Raw genomic sequence first — 20,487 nt, 5'->3', positions numbered from 1 at the left:
CAGTCTGTTGGATTCATTGGACAGCGAGGAGTTGACACTTGCCTTTGAACTTGGGTTGGAAAACCACCAGGGTGTTTACCAAGTCATATGTTGTTCACAGATTGATGGGACATTTAAAATAGACATTCCCCCCGTTCTCCTGGGCTACAGTAAGGAACGGAGCATGATTATCGAGCGGGGTTTTGACTCCGTGCGAAGCCTGAGTGAAGGCTCCTACATCACCCTGTTCATCACCATGGAGCCTCAGCTGGTTCCCGGGGAGTCGGTTCGAGAAAAGGTAACCCTGCTTTCACTTTAGAATCGCGTGTCTGATGTTCACGAGACACGAGGAATGCTTGCTATGCTTTTATAAACGCAGAAGCCATGGCCCAAGCAGAGGTCTCCTTGCCAAAGTTTCCGTTCACTACCCTTTCGGTCTGGACAAAATGAGGGGAGATTGTGGATTTGTGTTTCCACTGAGCTGATCATTAGATTGATCAACAACTTAAAATTTCAGGCAACTGTAACACATGCTCCAGGTGTAGAAGAATTTTCTTAAAGGAAGAAAAAAAGCAGACTACTCTTTTATCTTGACATTTATTGGCAAGCGTGCTGAAATACATTTCCACGTCTGACCTCACATCCCTGGTTGTCCTGTGTGTTGAATCAATTTATAGCATCGTAAGGCTAGGCGACCTTCAGGGGTCACCTCATTGCAGTGCCTTCAGATACTGTAGAGCACAAATACTCTAATTCTGGATGGCTCTAGAACAAAGAGTTTCCAGAACTTCCATTTGTTAGCAACTATTTACCAACCCTCATAGCTGGGAGACACTTTCTTAATATAACTTGCTTCTGCAGCACTGATGTGCACTGTCCTCATTGCTTTGGGGAGAAAGTTACTGATCATGACCTCTTAATACCATAATACAATAACCACCACCACCACCATCATGTACTGAGTTTTTACTCTGTCCTCGGCCCCGTGTTGGATAGTTGACGCACATTCTCTCTTAATACTCACAACCGTAGTCTATGGTGGGGTCTCGGATTGAGACATGAGGAAAGTGAGGCTCAACCCTCCAGAGTCACCCAGGCAGGAGATGCATTTATCAATTAAATGTCTGTCTGACTCAAAATCGTATATATTCAACAAATATTTACTGCTGATGTGACAAGCATTTTTCACGTACTGGGAATACAGCAGCCTAGAAAAGCAGATAAAAATTCCACACAGCTCACGTTCATGTGTAAGCCCAGCATGTTCCCTCCTAAACTAACCTGCATGGATTCTCATGATGATTCTTTTGTTTATCCATTGTAATCAACGCTCAGATGGAGAATGGGGAAATGAGCACATTCCTCTGTTTCTTTTTCAGCACTACAGTCTGGTTCACAGAGACACATACCATTACTATTCCCCTTTGCAAGGATTATTGGAAAAATAAATCTACAGAAATTCAAATTAATCTTACATGCTAGCCTCTGTCACTAAAGCTGTGACAAATATGGTCTCTAGAAAACATGCCAGATAGGAATGCAAGCTGGTACAGCCACTCTGGAAAACAGTGTGGAGGTTCCTCAAAAAACTAAAAGTAGAACTACCCTACCACCCAGCAATTGCACTAGTAGGTATTTACCCATGGGGTACAGGTGTGCTGTTTTGAAGGGACACATGCACCCCCATGTTTATAGCAGCACTATCAATAATAGCCAAAGTATGGAAAGAGCCCAAATGTCCATCGATGGATGAATGGATAAAGATGTGGTATATATGTACAATGGAGTATTACTCAGCAATCAAAAAGGATGAAATCTTGCCATTGGCAACTACATGGATGGAACCGGAGGGTATTTTGCTAAGCGAAATTAGTCAGAGAAAGACAAATATCATATGACTTCACTCATACGAGGACTTTAACAGACAAAACAGATGAACATAAGGGAAGGGAAATAAAAATAATATAAAAACAGGGAGGGGGACAATGCATAAGAGACTCAAATATGGAGAACAAACAGAGGGTTACTGGAGGGGTTGTGGGAAGGGGGACGGGCTAAATAGGTAAGGGGCACTAAGGAATCTACTCCTGAAATCATTGTTGCACTAGATGCTAACTAATTTGGATATAAATTTTTTAAATTAAATTTAAAAAAAAGAAAGAAAACATACCAGAATATATGCATTTCAAAATATTTCTAGGAAGTGAAACGTTTATTCTGGATGGTTTTCTTTATGTGTAAACTCAAAATAAAAGCCAACAAGCATGTTTACACAGAAAAATGCTCCCAGACAAAAGATGATTTTGCTATTTCCATGTATTCTTGACAGAGGAAAAAGCACCCCATCTGGAGGTGAGCTTCCAAAACCCGGGAAAGCAGTCTGTCTGCTTTCAGCTGAGGTTCTCAGCTGTGGTTTCAGCTGAGAGGCTGAAAACCAGAGGCTTCTTAGCACCCGACGCCCTTTCGGGGCACTAAGCCCCCTATCACGGTTCTGAGCTCCGAGACAGGACGCCCTCCCTGAGTCCTGCAACCTTCCCGCCTCCGGCCAGGTAACGAGGCTGTCTGCTGCTGCCTTCAGTGGCATTTCACTGCCCCTCTGTGGCTGTGCGGAGCATTTCTCTTATGCCTCTGAAATGACAGCTTAAGAATCCCTGTTGGAGGACAGGTTCTTTGCTGCTATTTGATAAGGAAGGCATGTGGACTGATGCCCCCTGATGTCCTAAACACACAGTGGCGGAAAACACTACTCAGTGATTTCCCCTGCAGATTATTCGGGAAAGAGAAGCTCTCGCCTGAAGATAACAGAGGCCAGAACCTTGAATTGTTTTTCCACTTGCCAGCAACTTCCAGGGATTAGGAGACTGGAGTCTCCCCTCCGTCATCCCATAGGGAACCGTTCCATAGGACTTCTTAGAGGGATTTACTCATGGAATTGTCTTAAGATGCAGTAGCAACTCCTCAAACTCCTACTGTAACTACTTTACATTGTCTTGATAAAAGTTAAGTTTTTAAAAGTAGATTTTTTTCTGTTAATAAAGTCTTCCTCTCATTTCTTTCTCCTTTCTTGCCTCTGATAGATGAGTGACGTACTTAAAAAGGTATACCAAGCATTTTGTTTTACATTTGTTGGTCAGTAGTTCTAAGGCTTCTAATTAGCTGCTTTTTGTCTGCTGCCACTTTGTGGAAGCTGCTGGATGCTAGTGTATGTGTGGTCCCTTGGCGACGAACCACAGATGTCTGAAGTTCTGTAAAGAATGTCCAGCCTTGTCTTTCGGCCCGTTTCGTTTGCTCAGAAAGATTCTTATTTAGCCTGGAATGTAGGAAAAGTCATGGTGTGAATGTCACCTCCATGCTGGGCACTACCTCCAGTTTCCAAGCCTATGAAATCCATGAGATGCTTCTTGCCGAGACGGCTGCAGCCCTGACGGTGACTTGTCATGGGTGGAGCTGTCTCAGTGTGGCTATTCAAGAGGATAACCACGCTTAAGTTTCAGTAAACACTGACACGAACCTACGGGTCAAAAAAATAGAGCCAGTCAAGAAATTCCAGGTTTCATTTTGAATCAAATAGTGAATTTGACAGTTAGTCCTTGATTTGTTTCATAATAAACCAACCCAAATTCTTTTGGCACTGAGCTTTCCCTTGGTACTTCTTAGATCACTAATAAAATGGCATACTCCTCCTTAAATCATTGTTGCGCTCCATTAAATGGCATCCTGGTGGCCGAAGCAAGTATCAATGACCATTAAGAGATACTTATTTAAATGCTTACCTCGTGTATGCTCTGTGCAGAGAGGAACACAAGAAGATTCAAACACGGGCCCTGCTCTCACAAAGCACTAGTTACATAGTCAAAACACACAACAGCACGTCCAGCTCCAAGTGGTAGAAAAAGGTTTCGGGGCGCCTGGATGTCTCTGTCGGTTAAGCGTCCAACTTTGGCTCAGGTCATGATCTCGAGATCCGTGGGTTCGAGCCCCACGTCTGACAGCTGCCTGTGCTGACAGCTCAGAGCCTGGAGCCTGCTTCGGATTCTGTGTCTCCCTCTCTCTCTGCCCCTCTCCCGCTCACACTGTCTGTCTGTCTGTCTCTCTCAAAAACAAACATTAAAAAATTTTTTTTCAAAGAAAAGAAAAAGGTTTCGACACAGTTTTTTAAACTGGGAAGGCCAATAATCAGTACTGATTCCAGGTTTCTGTTGCTCTTTCTGGGCAATGCTTATTTGGCCTCTTAAGTATTCCTGTAGCACCTGTGTATTTAGAATCTCTGGGCAAGTATCTTAAGTACCGGATTGCTTATTAACGCATTCCTCTAGACTAGAAGTGGCTTGAGGGTACTGGTTCATATTCATTTATCCACAGTGCCTGGAACCTTTTAGATTCTCAGCAAATATTTTCCAAATAGTTGGGTAAGTAAATGAATGAGTTTAAAGGAAACCGAGTTGAATTCCACTGGGTGCTTTGTTTCATACCACCCTTGTTTCGTAATTTTTCATCTTTGTAAAGTTACAATGATTTCTGGCATGACAATTCCGTCCTAGGAGTCTGTGACACGCCCATGCCAAAGTCTCAGAAGCTCGCCTTTTTCATTTGTTTATATATCCATCATAACCATACATTGGGCAGCTCCCACTATGCTCAGTGGTAGGTGGTACCAGATCAATCTGAGTCAGATGTTCGGATTTGGATCTCGGGGACACCCCGTGAGAGTATATAGGAGGCATCTGGAAACGTCTCCATCCTACATCCCACCTAACCCCCACAACCACTACCCCAATTTTTCGGGATACAGAAATCAAATTAGAAACTGGAGCCACAGTCTAGCTCCAGTGTAACAGAAATCAAGAATAATTAGGATAGCCTAGATTCTATCTCAAGTCAGAAAAAAGTCACGGGTTGTCTTCCCATTCATTCACTCGACAATATTTGTTACACGCCTCCTATAGGTATTATGTGCCAGGTAGTATCCCTGGTACTGGAGATAAAAAAAAAATAAGATCGAGGGGCACCTGGGTGGCTTAGTCGGTTAAGCGCCCGACTTCAGCTCAGGTCACAATCTCGCAGTTTGTGGGTTCGAGCTGCACGTTGGTCTCGACAGACATCTCGGAACCTGGAGCCTGCTGCGGATTGTGTGTCTCCCTCTCTCTCTGCCCTTCCATGCTCATGCTCTGCCTCTCTCTGTCTCTCAGTAATAAACGTTAAAAAATTTAAAAAAAATAAGATAGAAACAAAATCTTTGACTTCAAGAATCTTATTCTATGGGGGAGACAGAGTAAACATATCAGTGGTTTTGAATGCTAATAATAATAATAATAAAGCAGAGTATGAGAAGGATAGCTGGGTGCATTTCCATTCTCAAAACAAACAGATTTTCAAGCACTGCCTAGAATCTAAATCCTACTTAAAAATTAACTTTCCTAATAAAATTTTATTTGTCCTGAAACACTGCAGAATATAAGCAACCATGCATATGTTTTTATACTAAGCAACAGAAATCTTGTAAAAACATTTAAATATCTGCTTTTGGCAAGCTATTTTTTAGTAATCGCTTTAGGGGAAAAATTACAACATGTGTCTAAGGCAACTAGAATGTGTTCTGTTTCGTCTGCTTTAAGTTACTACTAAAAGTCTGGGAATTGGGGCACCCGGCTGCCTCAGCCTAAGGAGTATGCAACTCCAGACCTCAGGGTTGTGAGTCTGAGCCCCACGTTGGGTGCAGAGATTACTTAAAAATAAAATCTTTAAAAGTCTGGGAATTGGTAGCTCATCTTGGATCAGAGAACCACTTAAGATAAATATGATACACTTGATGCTAGTTCTGCTTCTTTTTTTCCCTGAGACCCATTACTATTCTGTATTACATTCATTACGGATTTACCATTTTTTAACACATCAGTATATATCTGTCGATTTGTTGTGCATTTAACATGACTTGCTCGAGCTTTGCATTTGAGACGTTAGATTACTGAGCCCCTCTCCCCTCTAAAACCAATGTCAAAATACATATAAAGCTACTGCTTGTTCTCATCAATCAGAATTAGTACATCAGTTTACATTTTATAGGCTGTTCTAGTTTTCGTAGGGCTGCTTGCCTGTTGACTACTTTCTTTCAGTCCTGTTCAATATATTTTAAGTATTTAATGAATCCATCTAATTTTTAGATTATAAATATAATTAAATAAAGCCCTAGGGACACCAGGGCATGACGCTATTGTAAGGGGTCACGTAATCGTAGTTCCTGAAGCATACATGTAGTTCCTGTTAACCGTAAGATCTCAACAAATCCTACTGTTGTCTCCCGTAATCATATGTAAACTCCATGGAGTCTTTGTTTGTGAAGTTTGATTCTCAGGAAGATGAGAAATTGCTACAAGCAACGGAGAAGTTTCAAGCTGAATGTGCCTTAAAGTTTCCACATCGTCAATGCCTCACGACAGTGACTGACATAAGTGGAAAAACCGTCTTTATCACTCGTTACCTCAAGCCATTAAACCCTCCACAGGAGCTCTTGGAGGGCTGCCCCAACAACCCACAAGCAACGGCAGTGAGTATTCCATGGCCAATTAGGACTGCTGCTAAAAATATGTTAAATTTTCAATATATTGCCCTATAACGACCATATTCTATAATACTTAAGATAGTCACTCTGTCGAGATCATCAGTGGTGAAAGAAATGATTAACACTTTTTTTATTACTATGAAGCTCACTTTCTGTAGAAAAGTCTGAAGGTACCAGAGAGGGTAATAATCCTTAGTTCATTCTTTCAGTGAACAATTGTGGGTGCCTCCTGTGTCCCGGGCACTATACTGAGTGCCGGAAATTAACCTTTGGAAGATGCTTTACACTTTTGCAACGTCTTCATTACGTGTCCTCCGTCACTTTGTTGGGATTTGAACCTAGGCCTCTGACTTCCGAACTCATGCACTTTCTACTATAGCAAGATAACTATTCAGTGTTATACTTAATATTATAGGCATCATTGAATTCAAATTAAGCAAACGTTATCTCCAAGATTTGAGGATGTACAGCATGTAAACCGGGACCACGGAGCACATCCAAGCTGGGCCACTAAGTACACACGCGCATCTCTGCCTGTTAAACATTCTTTTTTTTTTTTTTTCCCAAATTTTTATTTAAATTCTAGTTAGTTAACATATAGTGCAATACTGGTTTCAGGAGTAGAATTTAGTGATTCATCACCTACATACAACACCCAGGGCTCATCCCAACCAGTGCCCCCCTTAATGCTCATCACCCATCTAGCCCATCTTCCATGCACCTCCCCTCCAGCAACCCTCAGTTTGTTCTCTGTAGTTAAGAGTCTCTTATGGTTTATTTCCCTCTCTGTTTTTATCTTATTTTTCCTTCTCTTCCCCTATGTTCATCTGTTTTGTTTCTTAAATTCCACATATGAATGAAATCACATGGTATTTATCTCTGACTTCTTTCGTTTAGCATAATACACTCTAGCTCCAGCCACAGCATTGCAAGTGGCAAGATTTCATTCTGTTTGATGGCTGAGTAATATTCCATTGTGTATATTTCCCACACCTTCTTTATCCATTCATCGGTCGATAGACATTTGGGCTCTTTCCACAGTCTGGCTATTGTTGATAGTGCTGCTATTAAAATCAGGATGCATGTACCCCTTCGATTCTGTACTTTTGTGTATCCTTTGGGTAAATACTAATAGTGCAACCGCTGGGTTGTAGGGTAGTTCTATTTTTAACTTTTTAAGAAACCAACTATATGGTTTTCCAGAGTGCACCAATTTGCATTCCCACCGACAGTGTGAGAAGGTTCCCCTTTCTCCACATCCTCACCAACATCTGTTGTTTCCTGAGTTGTTAATTTTAGCCATTCTGACAGGTGTGGGGTGGTATTTGTATTTCCCTGATGATGAGTGATGTTGAGCATCTTTTCGTGTGCCTGTTAGCCGTCTGTATGTCTTCTTTGGAAGAATGTCTATTCATGCCTTCTGCCTATTTCTTAATTGGATGATTTTCAACAGGCATTTTAACAGAATGATTATTCACCATTCTTAAGTGAATACTGTAACCCAGAACTATCTTTAGAGAGTAGATGGTATAGGGAGTAGTTGCTGCTAATAAGTCATTAACATGATAATTTAGCAACAGGTGATGGTGTATCTTTTTGCAGATATAGATATATCAAAAAAAACAAACAAACAAAACACCTGTGTTCCACATTTCCTTTACTTTTTTAATTAATCAATTTGTATTAAAAACCATAATAGGGACTTCCTTCTATTCCTTCTCGTAAAAGGGAAAAAAATTTCTCCCAGGAGAGAACATAGAGGAGTGATGAAGAAAATATTTAAACCATTTTTAAAATCATGGCTGACATAGAAATAAGGTGAGGGGGAAAGTCAGAGCCAGGAAACAACAAAGCAGATTCCACACGGGTGAGAGCCTGGAATAGCGTTTGCTCTGAGGTTGTCAGATAATTCCTAATGTCTGGACCTGGGCTTTAGCAAGCCACAGGGCGACTGGGGAAGGAGGTAGTGCCAGGTATGGTGCCAGGGCAGGGAGGAGGGTCAAACTAGACACTCGGGTGCAGAGCTGGGACTCTTGACAGGTAATGTCAATGATGAGTAAGCCAGGAAATACCCTGCTTTGCAGAAGGAATCCTGCCTGTTTCAGCCTTGACTCTGGATGGAAGAGAAACAAGATAAGTCTCCCCAAGGAATTCCCAATAACCAAGTTGTATTTTTTCACACCAGCAACTAAAATTCACACTACCTGTATGACCAAACAAAACTTCAGCTGAAAATATCATTGAAAGTATTTCCCTGTTGGTAATGCCCCTAAATCCCTGTCAGAAGGAAACACAAATCTTTCTAGAAGAATGCTCTTTAAACTCAGCCTTAAAGAGAAAAAAAAAAAAAGTTCCAAAGTTCCAAACAACACAAACATATAAAAGATCATTGAAGAAGAAGTAAGTCACCATGAAGAGGGTAAGAGTTAGCAAACACAACAAACTACAGAATTGGGCCACAAAGACTGCAGATATTAGAATTATTAGACTCGGCCTATAAAATAGATATGTTTAATAAGTTTAAGAAATCTAAGCAATTGAGGGGCACCTGGGTGGCTCAGTCAATTGGACGTCCGACTTCAGCTCAGGTCATGAGCTTGTGGCTCATAGGTTCGAGCTCTGTGTTGGGCTCTGTGCTGACAGCTTGGAGCCTGGAGCCTGCTTCAGATTCTGTGTGTGTGTCTCTCTCTCTGTCTCTGCCCCTCCCCCTCTCATGCTCTGTCTCTCTCAAAAATAAATAGTAATCATTAAAAAAAATGTTTAATAAATCTAGGGAATTGAAAATGAAACAAAAGAAAAATAGGCAGATTGCAAAAATATTGCATAGTACTTACAGAAATATAAAATAATTAAAAATAGAAAGTGAACAAACAGCTTAAGCAGAACATTAAGTACAGTTAAGTACAGACTTAAGTTACATACAGGTAAGTACAGAGAGTTAGTGAGCTAGAATTTACATGCAAAGAAATTACTTGGAATATAGCACAGAGATAGCCAAAAAACAGAAGATGAAAAGGAAAGGTTAAGAGACATGGAGGACAGAGGGAGGAACACCAAATCACACATGAAAGGAGAAAAGCAATGTTCAAAGAGAGCTGAGAGGGGCGCCTGGGTGGCTCAGTCGGTTAAGCATCCGACTTCAGCTCAGGTCACGATCTTGCGGTCCGTGAGTTCGAGCCCCGCGTCGGGCTCTGGGCTGATGGCTCAGAGCCTGGAGCCTGCTTCCGATTCTGTGTCTCCCTCTCTCTCTGCCCCTCCCCCGTTCATGCTCTGTCTCTCTCTGTCTCAAAAATAAATAAACGTTAAAAAAAAATAATAAAATAAAAAAATTTAAAAAAAAAGAGAGCTGAGAATGTGTTAAGATCTGACGAAAGACAATGATCCTCTGATGCAGGAAGCCCAATATACCCTACACAGGATAAAATGAAATTAAAATCTAGGCATATTGCAGGGAACTACAAAGATGATCTTAAAGCAGCTGGAGAGAAAACAGATTTTCTACAAAAGAACAATGATCCGACCAATCAACTTCTCAGCTGCACAAATGAAGTCAGAGAAGGAATAATATCTTCAAAAGGCTGAAAGAAAGTAGCCATCGAACTAGTAATTTATATCCAGTGAAACTGTCTTTCACACAAACATTGGGAGAATTTACAACCAAAAGAGTCTCACTTAAGGAATTTCTAAAAAATAGCCTTCAAAGAGAAGGAAGGCTCTCAGAAAATCCTAGGTGCGACACTAAACAGTAGATAAAGAAAATGGGAAACTTGTGAGTAAATGGAGACAGGCATTGTCTTCATATCAGTAATAACAGAAGTGAGGGTGAAAAGTAGTGACAAAACAAAAATCCTGGAAAAAACTGCATATATGTCAGGACAGGATTGATGAGGATATTTTAATGCACTTGTATTTCCCAAGAGGAGAGTCAAGGTATTTATTAACTTTTAGAGTTTAAGTTAAATATTCACATTGAAATTCCTAGATTAATCACTTAAAAGAATAAAAGAAAGTATGTATAACTTGCAAAATTAACAGGAGATAAAATAATGAAATGGGGGTGAAGAAAGTGGGGAGGGAGAAAAAAAAGAAACCTAGAAAAAAGTATGAGAAATAAAAAGCACAGAATAAGGTGGTTAAAATGGCCGAAATGTTTACCAGTAATCACAATCAGAGCAGAGATTAAACTTTCTGATTAAAAGACAAACAAAGACTGTCCGGGTGCCTGGGTGGCTCAGTCAGTTCAGGTCTGACTTTGGCTCAGGTCATGATCTCACGGTTCATGAGTCTGAGCCCCACATCGGGCCCACCGCTGTCCGCTCAGAGCCTGGAGCCTTCTTCCGATTCTGTGTGTCCCCCTCTCTCTGTCCCTCCCCTGCTTACAGTATGTCTCTCTGTCAAAAGTAAATAAAACCTTTAAAAAGATTAAAAAAAAAAAAAAAAGACAAAGACTTGTCAAACTAGATGTTTAAAACCATTTATAGTGGAACTTGACAAACTGATTCTAATATTTATATGGCAGTGCAAAGGGTCAAAGTAGCTTAGACATCTGGAGGAGTAAGAAGGTGTCGGTGGGAAGATTTGCCACACCGTATACCCAGACTACTTACAAGACCATAGTAATTAAAGTAAAATGGTATTGACACACAGATAACAGAAAAATGGAAAAGAATAAAAAGTCCACTCAAATATGACCCACTCAAACCTGACACATGACAAAGCTGGCATTGGAAATTACTAAGGAAAAGACTGACTATTACATAAATTTCACTGGGATCATTGATTTTTACATATGGGGAAAATAAAAATAGACTCCTACTTCACAGCATTCAAGGGCAGATAGATTGAGTACTTAAATATGGAAGCATTTTTTTTTAAAGTTGATTTATTTACTTTGAGAAAGGCAGGGGAGGAGCAGACAGAGAGGGAGAGAGAATCCCAAGTAGGCTCCCCACTGTCAGCCTAGAGTCTGATGTGGGGCTCAATCTCATGAACTGTGAGATCATGACCTGAGCCTAGACCAAGAGTTGAAGGCTTAACCAACTGAGGCACCCAGGTGTCCTAAATATGAAGGCATTTTTTATCTGTATGACTTGAAGTAGAATTTCTTAAATAAGATAGAAAAAGGCACAAGCTATAAAGAAAAAGAAAAATACATTTGGCCATATTGAAAGTGCAAACTTAGGGGCACAAGGGTGGCTCAGTGGGTTGGGAGTCTGACTCTTGGTTTCGGCTCAGGTCATGATCTCACGGTTCTTAAAACTGAGTCCCTCCACCGGCTCTGAGCTGACAACAAGCAGCCTGCTTGGGATTCTCTCTCTCCCTCTCTCTCTGCCCCTCTCCTGCTTGCTCTCTCTCTCTAAACTGAGTAAATAAACTTAAAAAAAAAAAGGTGAGAACTTGGGTTTATCAAAAGACACCACAAAGGAAATGAAAAGCCACAAATAAGGTGTTTACAACATATATAATAGCCAAAGGAATACCAACTAGAATATATTCTTAAAAACACCTGCAGTAACAAAACATGCAGAATACTGAAATAGAAACTCACAGTGGGACTTGTCCTGCCAGCCAGGGGCCGTTTCCCCTAGTTATAGCCAGTTGGGCTGGTGATGAGATGGAGGGTAGGAATGTCTTTTATTCTTTGAGTTCACAGAAGACACAAGAGGCTTCAGACGGGGCCTGAAGGATTGGGCCAAACCTCGCGTCTACCACCAGGGCCCTCTTCCAAGCAGACACGTCCAAGGCCCGGCTACCTCCCAGCCCGTTCAATGGACTGCTGTCACAGTGCACACGGGGGCCGTGCCGGCCACCGCCGCCAGCAGAGCGAGCCCTTCCCCCAAAGACTGGTGCCCGGTGCGGGGCCCCGCGGCCCAAAGCACCGCCGCACCCCTCCCCCACCTGTGCTTACCGGGAGCGAAGACAGAGACCTGGAGGTTCGTAGGTTTTCCAAAGGAAAAGAGAGCGGCGTTCCTAACCAGGCAAACCCTCACCAAGCAGGTAGCTTGCTGGGTTTGGAACAGGCTGAGAAGAAAAGTAGTGGGACAGCCCTTTGGAGAAAGCCATTCTTCCAGGGCCATTCTCCTAGGGCCCCTGCATCTCTTGAGCTCGGCAGGGTTGCTCACCCTCTCTGGTCTCGTTCTTGGCAGGATTCCTTGTTAGAAGTTTTATTTATGTTTTGTGCACCTCAGCTGAGCACGTGAATGAAAGAGTGGCAATTGGAAAAGCTACGCTTTCTTCATAGCCTGTGGGTCTCCTTACAACGAAACTAGGGGCTTGTGACCCGACCGGCCTACCAACCTACGGTGAGATTCATTTGGGAGAAACCAGCTGTAACTGTCTAAAAATCACTGTTTCACTCTGTTAATTCAACAAGGATAGGAATGGCTGTGCCAATACAAGTTTTGTCCTTTAAAACGAACAAAAAAGAGGGGCATCTGGGTGGCTCAGTCGGTTGAATGTCCGACTTCAGCTCAGGTCATGATCTGGAAGTTCCTGAGTTCGAGCCCGAGGCTGCCTCAGATTCTGTGTCTCACTCTCTCTCCGCCCCTCCCCCACTCGCACTCTGTCTCTCCCTCTCTCAAAAATAAAGATTAAAATTAAAAAAAAAAAATTCAGAGAAGTGTAAACTTGAAAGGCCAAGTAAGCATATGAAAAAGATGTTCAACCTCCTTAGAAGTTGCATGAATAGGAGCTATAACTACAATGATGCCCTGATCTTTGTTTCTAAATACGATTACCCTCTAAAAAGCTCCTTGGAGAAGTGGCTGCTTTTTGGACTGGGCTAGAGAAAATACAAGATGATTGTAGAAAGTCTTTCTAGGGATGCCTGGGTGGCTCAGTTGGTTGAGCCTCCAACTTCGGCTCGGTCATGATCTTGCGGTCTGGGTCGGGCTCTGTGCTGACAGCTCAGAGCTCAGAGCCTGGAGCCTGTTTCAGATTCTGTGTCTCCCTCTCTCTTGCCCCTCCCCGGCTCATGCTCTGTCTCTGTCTCTGTCTCTCTCTCTCTCTCTTTCTCTTTCTGTCAAAAATAAATAAACATAAAAAAATTAAAAAAAAAAAAAGTCTTCCTATACCATCAAGTAAGGAAGTGCAGGAAAAAAAAGAGAGAGAACATTTCAAAGAGACCTAGGAGCCAGTGTCTTCATCTGTAAAAGGATATTAACAGTGACCTCCTTCCTAGGATGCTTGGAGAGGGTGAAATGAGTGTTAACACCTAGCTTGGTAAGCACTTAGCCCTCACTTCATTCCGCACACATCAATTTTGTGATATATAGAACTCTTACAAGAAAATGAGGTCGAATATCTAGGTATCTATTTTATCAGAAATTAATTTTTTCAAACAGGAACTGTTTAATTATTTTTTTGCTTAAACAGGAACTGGTGGCCCGGTATGTGTCATTGATTCCTTTCTTGCCCGACGCTGTTTCATTTGCTGGCATCTGTGACCTGTGGAGCACATCTGACGTAAGTAGTTCTACCTCACAGATTTACCAGTTTGAGCTGACTTCACTGAATATTGGCCAAAGGCTCGTATAATTTTAAATTGCAACATTCATTAGTCCTTACAAAAATCCATTTGGTCATCTGTTTGGCAGGATGAGCTAAATTCTGAAGTATTTTGTCTTTCTGGTTCAGTTTGCCCAAGTTCAGAAATTAAGAAAAACTTTTGTTATTTGTACAAATAATAACAAAAAGTACTTCAGGTATCTTAATACTGATTTAGCCTCCCAGTATTACCTCAGCAATATCCCAGCTTTATTCATTACAAGAAAAAAAATCAAAATGACACTCTATATTACATTTGGAAATTACATACTCCACAACTGATGGGCCTTTTATGGCAAACCGTGTCATTACTGATTCAGTATGCATTTCCTGGTCACACACCACATATCACACACTGTACTAACCTGTGGCTATGAGCAAAATAAACATGGCCTCTGCCCTCTGGAATTTACAATCCACGTATGTTACGATACATCCAAATGGCTCCTAGGCAGTGGGACACGAACACATACCTTATCACAGGTATTCTGCTTCTGGATCTCATGTGGTGCTGTGTTTGCATAAAATTAAACTATGTTACACAACTCCCGTTAAGGATAGCTCTAAACCAAAGAAATTTAAGCACATCTTATTATTTTTGTTGAAATTTAAGTACACTTTAAATTTTTGCTCCCCAGTCTATTTTGGCAACATAATGTTGACAATATTAGAGGTAACATTTCCGTAACCTCAAGACACCTAAAGAAAATATGCAAAGGAGAGAATAATTCGTGTGCCGTAGAGCCAGACTGGCTTTACCGCTTCCTAAGTATTACCTCACCTGTGTTTCCATTTCCTCATCTATAAAACTGGAAGATGAGTACTTCCCTCAAGGGTTTATTCTAGGATGAAATGAGGTAATGCATGCAATATGCTTAAAATAATTTGGGGGCAGGGAAAGGGGAGATATGAGTAAGCAGAGCACAAATGATTTTTAGGGCAGTGAAAATTCTGTGATACTCTATTGATGGGTACATGTCATTACACATTTGTCAAAACCCATAGAATGTACCACACCAAGAGTGAACCCTACTGTAAGCTGTGGACTTTGGGTAATTAATTATGACATGTCACTGTAGGTTTCTCCATTATTAACACTCAGACCACTCTGTAGGTAGATGTTGATAGTGTGTGGAAACAGAGGTAGATGGAACATTTCTTCTTCCCGACTTTGCCGTGAACCTAAAACTGCTCTAAAAATCGTATTTAAAAACATATTCAACACACAGGGAGCTATTATCTATAAATTCAAAATGAAGAGTAAAACTTTGAAATTTGTCTCCCCTACTCATAGTGTTGATTCTAGGAATCCATGAAAACCATGTCCGATAGAAGTGTTCTGTTTTTCTTTTTTTTAATTTTTTTTAATGTGTATTTATTTCTGAGAGAGACAGAGCATGAGCAGGGGAGGGGCAGAGAGAGAGGGAGACACAGAACCCGAAGCACACTCCAGGCTCCGAGCTGTCAGCACAGAGCCGGACGCGGGGCTCGAACTCACAAACCGCGAGACCATGACCTGAGCTGAGGTTGGACGCTCAACCGGCTGAGCCACCCAGTCGCTACTGTGTTTTTCTTTTTTAATGATTTAAAACATAGTATCAAAATCTGGAAACAGATTTTTAAAATAGGTCTATTTATACTTTAAGGCACTAATTTTAACAGTGACTTTTGAAAAATCCTGTATGTCCAATCCAGAATGAAGCAGTCAATCTACACAGTGTAATTTTTCTTTTCTTCCTGTCAGCAATTTCTTGATCTCCTGGCAGGAGACGAAGAAGAGCATGCGGTTTTACTATGTAATTATTTTCTCTCCCTGGGTAAAAAGGCCTGGCTGGTGATGGGCAGTGCTATTCCTGAGGTAAGACCACACAGGCTGGCTCCTACAGAGGAGTGTAGTTGTCTAACATGGCTGTTATGTTCCAGAAAATGAACAGTACTAATTTGCATAGCGATCCTTCGAGTTGCAAGGCAAGTGGCCCAGAGATTCCATTATGGGCAGAGAGAACCAGTGATTACACATGAATTTATTTTTTCAGCGGCACTTGGACTCTGATCGGTGCTTCAGATCAGGGGCTTTTTTTGGGCAAATCTGAACCGCTGACCAAAGGCCCCACCTGACTCTGTCCTTGTAGTATAAGCCCACACCTGCCCATGTTGCTAAGAATTCTGATTCCCTTAGTGACCTAGTGTTAGATCACTAGTGGCAAGGTGAGAGATCTCCCTTCTCATGCCCACTGCTTCCTCAGGCACCTGCTACTAAGCAGCAGGTACAGCAGAACAGAGCAGACAACCTCAGCAGCAAAGAAAAGAATGTTAGCAGCTATCTTTTGATATCATTATTGTTCATTTTATTAGACTGGAGACAGCAAACGATTAGAATTTGTTTCCCCAGCCCACAGCAAATATCCCTCAATTTGGGGCGCGTTTGGGGTAGTTGGGGGTACGAGTTTAGAAAATTCACGTGAATTGAAGCAGTGTATCCAAAGAGTGTATCGAAAAGAGGCCACAGGGCTCTAGGACTCCTCCGGAATTAAGTAGCACAAGTTGCCACTAGGCAGGTAGGATCACATCCGAAAAACGGATGCATTCTCCACCGTCATCTTCCAGAGAGCCTGGTAAAAGGAAGAGAACACTAGGCTAGGAAGTCACAAGACCCGAGTTCCAGGCTCTGCCTATTCCTCATGAGCTGTGTGGCTCTAAGCGAGTCAGTTCACAACTCTGAGATTTTAAGGAAACTAGGATAATTTTTACCCTGCCTTCCCCAGAAGGCTGTTGTGAGCAGCAAAGCAAATCCATACAGGAGCAGTAAATGAATAAATGTTCGCTATGAGAATTAAAAAAAAAAAAAAAATCCAGTAAGACTCAAGTATTCCGAGTAAAAAGTTAAAGTACTTCTTCAGACTCAACCCACAAACCCACCCACCCCCTAGGTGTGTTCACTGTTAACAGTTTGGTATGTTTTTCAAAACATCTTCTATGCATTTACATAATTATAAAAGTGTATCAAGTACTAGTTAATGTAGTACTCAGGCATAATCGTTCGCCTTCTCAATACTTAATCAGTTATCCCTGTTTGGTCTATTACAAGGCAGTAGCAGATACGTGCATTTTGCAAAAAGGAACTTTTGATTTTATTTCTTAAATCCAGTGCAACGTAGAACTTCAAACTAATTTCCACCATTAGCCATTAATTTTAGAAATTAGGGGTCCAACTAAAATAATGAATTGTGTGTGCAAACTAATCTTGACTTCAATTGCATAATTAGTTGGAAGTTGTTTTAATGACTATTTTCCTTCAGGGTCCAACTGCCTATGTTCTAACTCGGGAGCAAAGTCACTATTTAATATGGAATCCCTGCAGTGGACATTTTTATGGACAATTCGATACATTCTGTCCCTTAAAAAGTGTGGGCTGTTTAATAGGTCCCGATAATGTAAGTATTACCATTGGATGGCTTTTTAATTGACCTGATTTACTATTTTATGTATCAAAAAAATTTATATAATCATATACATATACCAGTTAAATGTAGTATCAAGCACAGTGGCAACAGTAATAACTTTTAGTTAAATTAGTCGCCTGATCAGCTGAGAAGAATGAGGGTAAGGAAAATATATAGAACTTAGATGCAGAGGACCTGAGTTTGTGTCCTGGCTCTGTCCTCAGTGTGTTTTGAGAGCTAAGTGAGGCAAATCTACCACCTGGGAAAACTGGGTCCCTCCCTTCCATCCTTCTTTCTTTTTCTTCCCCTGCCCCTTTCCACCTTCCCTTCCCCCTTTAAAGACAGATTCCCAGGACCACCAGGTGATTCTGGTTACACCCAGTTTCGGAGGCACACTTAATTACGAAAGGTACTGTAGAAGACTGGTTAAAAACAGGAGTTACGAGGTCCGAGTACCGGAGTTTAAACTTCAGTGTCATCACTTACTAGCTGTGTGAGCTTGGGAAAGTTTCTTATGTCATACAGCCTCAGCTCCTTCACTGGAGGTAACAATGGTAGCAATTATGTTGTAGAGCGTTGTAAGCTGCAGACGAGATGATCAATGCAAAGCAGCTAACAAACAGGGACAACTCTTTACTAACTGCTGTCATTCTTTTTATCATCATTCTCTACCTTAGTGGTCTCTGAACTTTAGGCATCTGTCAGAAAAATCATTTGAGCATGCATCCCCCATTTGAGCATGCATCAGTACCCCAATGGTACTGAAGTACCATTAACATAGTGTTATATTAGCTTCCGATGTACAATACGATGATTCAATAATTTTATAGATTACTCAGTACTCACCTTAAGAAATGTGCTCTTGATCGCTTTTATCTATTTCACCCATTCCCCCAACCCACCTCTCTCCAGCAACCACCAGTTAGTTCTCTGTGTTTAAGAGTCTGGGTTTTTTTGTTTTGTTTTGGTTTGGTTTGGTTGTCTTTTTGACTTACCTTAAATTCCACATACGCTTAAAGTCATATGTTATTTTTCTCTGTTTGACTGATCTCACTTAGCATTATACCCTCTAGGTCCATCCAATTATCACAAATGACAAGATCTCATTCTTTTCTATGGCTCAGTAATATTCCATTGTATATATATGTACCATATCTTCTTTATCCATTCAGTCTATCAGTGGACACTTGGGTTCTTTCCTTATCTTGGCTGTTGTAAATAGTGCTACAATAAATAAAAGAGGTGAATATATCTTTTCAAATTGTTTTTGTTTTCTTTGGGGAAATACCCAGTACCGGAATTACCGGATCATACGGTAATTCCTTTTCCCCCACATCCTTGTCAACACTTGTTCTTTCTTGTCTTTTTGATTTAGTCATTCTGACAGGGGTAAGGTGATATCCGTGTTTCGTTTTTTTTTTTTTTTTTAATGTTCAAATAGCGTTTCATGAAACACAAATGTACTATATTTATAGAAGATATTTTTTTACTTTAGAAACATTTTTATTATTTCAAGTATTTAATTCGTTAGTTAACATACAGTGTGATATTAGTTTCTTGTGTACAATATGGAGATTCAACACTTCCATACATCACCTTGTGTTCATCACAAGTGCACTCCTTAATGCCTATCACCTATTTCACCCATCCCCCACCTACCTACCCTCTGGTAGTCATCAGTTTGTTCTCTACAATTAAGAATTTGTCTCTCGATTTGTCTCTTATTTTTTTCCCTTTGCTTGTTTTGTTTCTTAAACTCCACATATGAGTGAAACCATGTGGTATTTGTCTTTCTCTGACCATATATACTCTCTGGCTCCACTCATGTCATAGCAAATGACAAGGTTTATGGCTGAGTAATATTCTATTGTACATATATACTTCTTTATCCATTCATCTATCGATGGACACTTGGGCTGCTTCCATAATTTGGCTATTGTAAATAATGCTATAATAAACTTAGGGGTACATATATCTTTTTGAATTAGTGTTTTCATATTCTTTGGGTTAATACCCTGTAGTGGAATTACTGGATATGGCAATTCTTTTTAATTTCTTGAGAAGTCTCCATACAGTCATACAGTGGCTGCACCACTTTGCCTTCCCACCAAGAGTGCACAAGGATTCCTTTTGCTCCACATCTTTGTCAACACTTGTTTCTTAGATTTTTGATCTGAGTCATTCTGACAGGTGTGAGGTGCTATCTCATCGTGGTTTTGATTTGCATTTCCCTGATGACTAGTGATACTGGAAGTCTTTCCAAATGTTTGTTGGCCATCTGTATGTCTTCTTTGGAAAAATGTTCATGTCTTCTGTCCATTTTTTAATTGGATTACTTGGGGTTTTGTTTTGTTTTCTGGTGTTGAGTCATGTAAGTTCTTTCTTTATGTATTTTGGATACTTACCCTTTATCGGATATGTCATTTGCAAATATCTTCTCTCATTCTATAGGTTGTCCTTTAGTTTTGTTGTTTCCTATGCTGCACAGGTTTTTTGTTTTGTTTTGTTTTGTTTTTGTTTTTTTTATGTAGTCTCAGTATTTTATTTTTGCCTGTTTCCCTTCTCTTGGGAGACATATCTAGAAAAATGAGGCTACAGCCAATATCAGAGAAATTACTACTGGTTCTCTCTTCTAGGATTCTTGTGGTTTCAGGTCTCATATTTAGACCTGTAACCTATTTTGAGTTGTTTTTTTTTTTTTTTTCTGTGTGTGTGGTGTAAGAAAGTGGGCCAGTTCATTCTTTTGCATGTCTTCCCAACACCATTTGTTTTTCCCCTTGCATATTCTTGCCTCCTTTTAGAAGGTTGACTATATAAACATGGGTTTATTTCTGGGCTCTCTATTCTGTTCTATGATTTATGTGTCCATTTTTGTGCCAATACCATACTGCTTTACTACAACTTTGTAGTATTTCTTGATATCTGGGATTGTGATACCTCCAGTTTTGTTCCTCTTTTTCA

The 20,487-nt window shown here is 40.7% G+C and overlaps 1 protein-coding gene across 11 annotated transcripts in view; it reads left to right on the top strand.

The window, feature by feature from the left end:
* Positions 1-20,487, top strand: part of CC2D2A (coiled-coil and C2 domain containing 2A) — a 155,543-nt gene that overhangs the window by 123,288 nt on the left and 11,768 nt on the right. For 6 of the 11 annotated variants that reach the window (XM_023253295.2, XM_023253296.2, XM_023253298.2 and 3 more), the window contains 6 exons: positions 101-277; positions 3,057-3,077; positions 6,320-6,523; positions 13,913-14,002; positions 15,828-15,941; positions 17,383-17,517. In XM_023253295.2, the coding sequence (XP_023109063.2) occupies positions 101-277; positions 3,057-3,077; positions 6,320-6,523; positions 13,913-14,002; positions 15,828-15,941; positions 17,383-17,517 (741 nt within the window). The remainder of the gene's footprint in view (positions 1-100; positions 278-3,056; positions 3,078-6,319; positions 6,524-13,912; positions 14,003-15,827; positions 15,942-17,382; positions 17,518-20,487) is intronic. The other 5 variants (XM_023253297.2, XM_023253300.2, XM_023253302.2 and 2 more) reach the window with 4 other exon arrangements.

The sequence above is a fragment of the Felis catus genome, chromosome B1, assembly GCF_018350175.1.
Source record: "Felis catus isolate Fca126 chromosome B1, F.catus_Fca126_mat1.0, whole genome shotgun sequence".
NCBI lineage: Eukaryota > Metazoa > Chordata > Mammalia > Carnivora > Felidae > Felis > Felis catus.
This window is presented reverse-complemented; position numbering and strand designations above follow the sequence as displayed.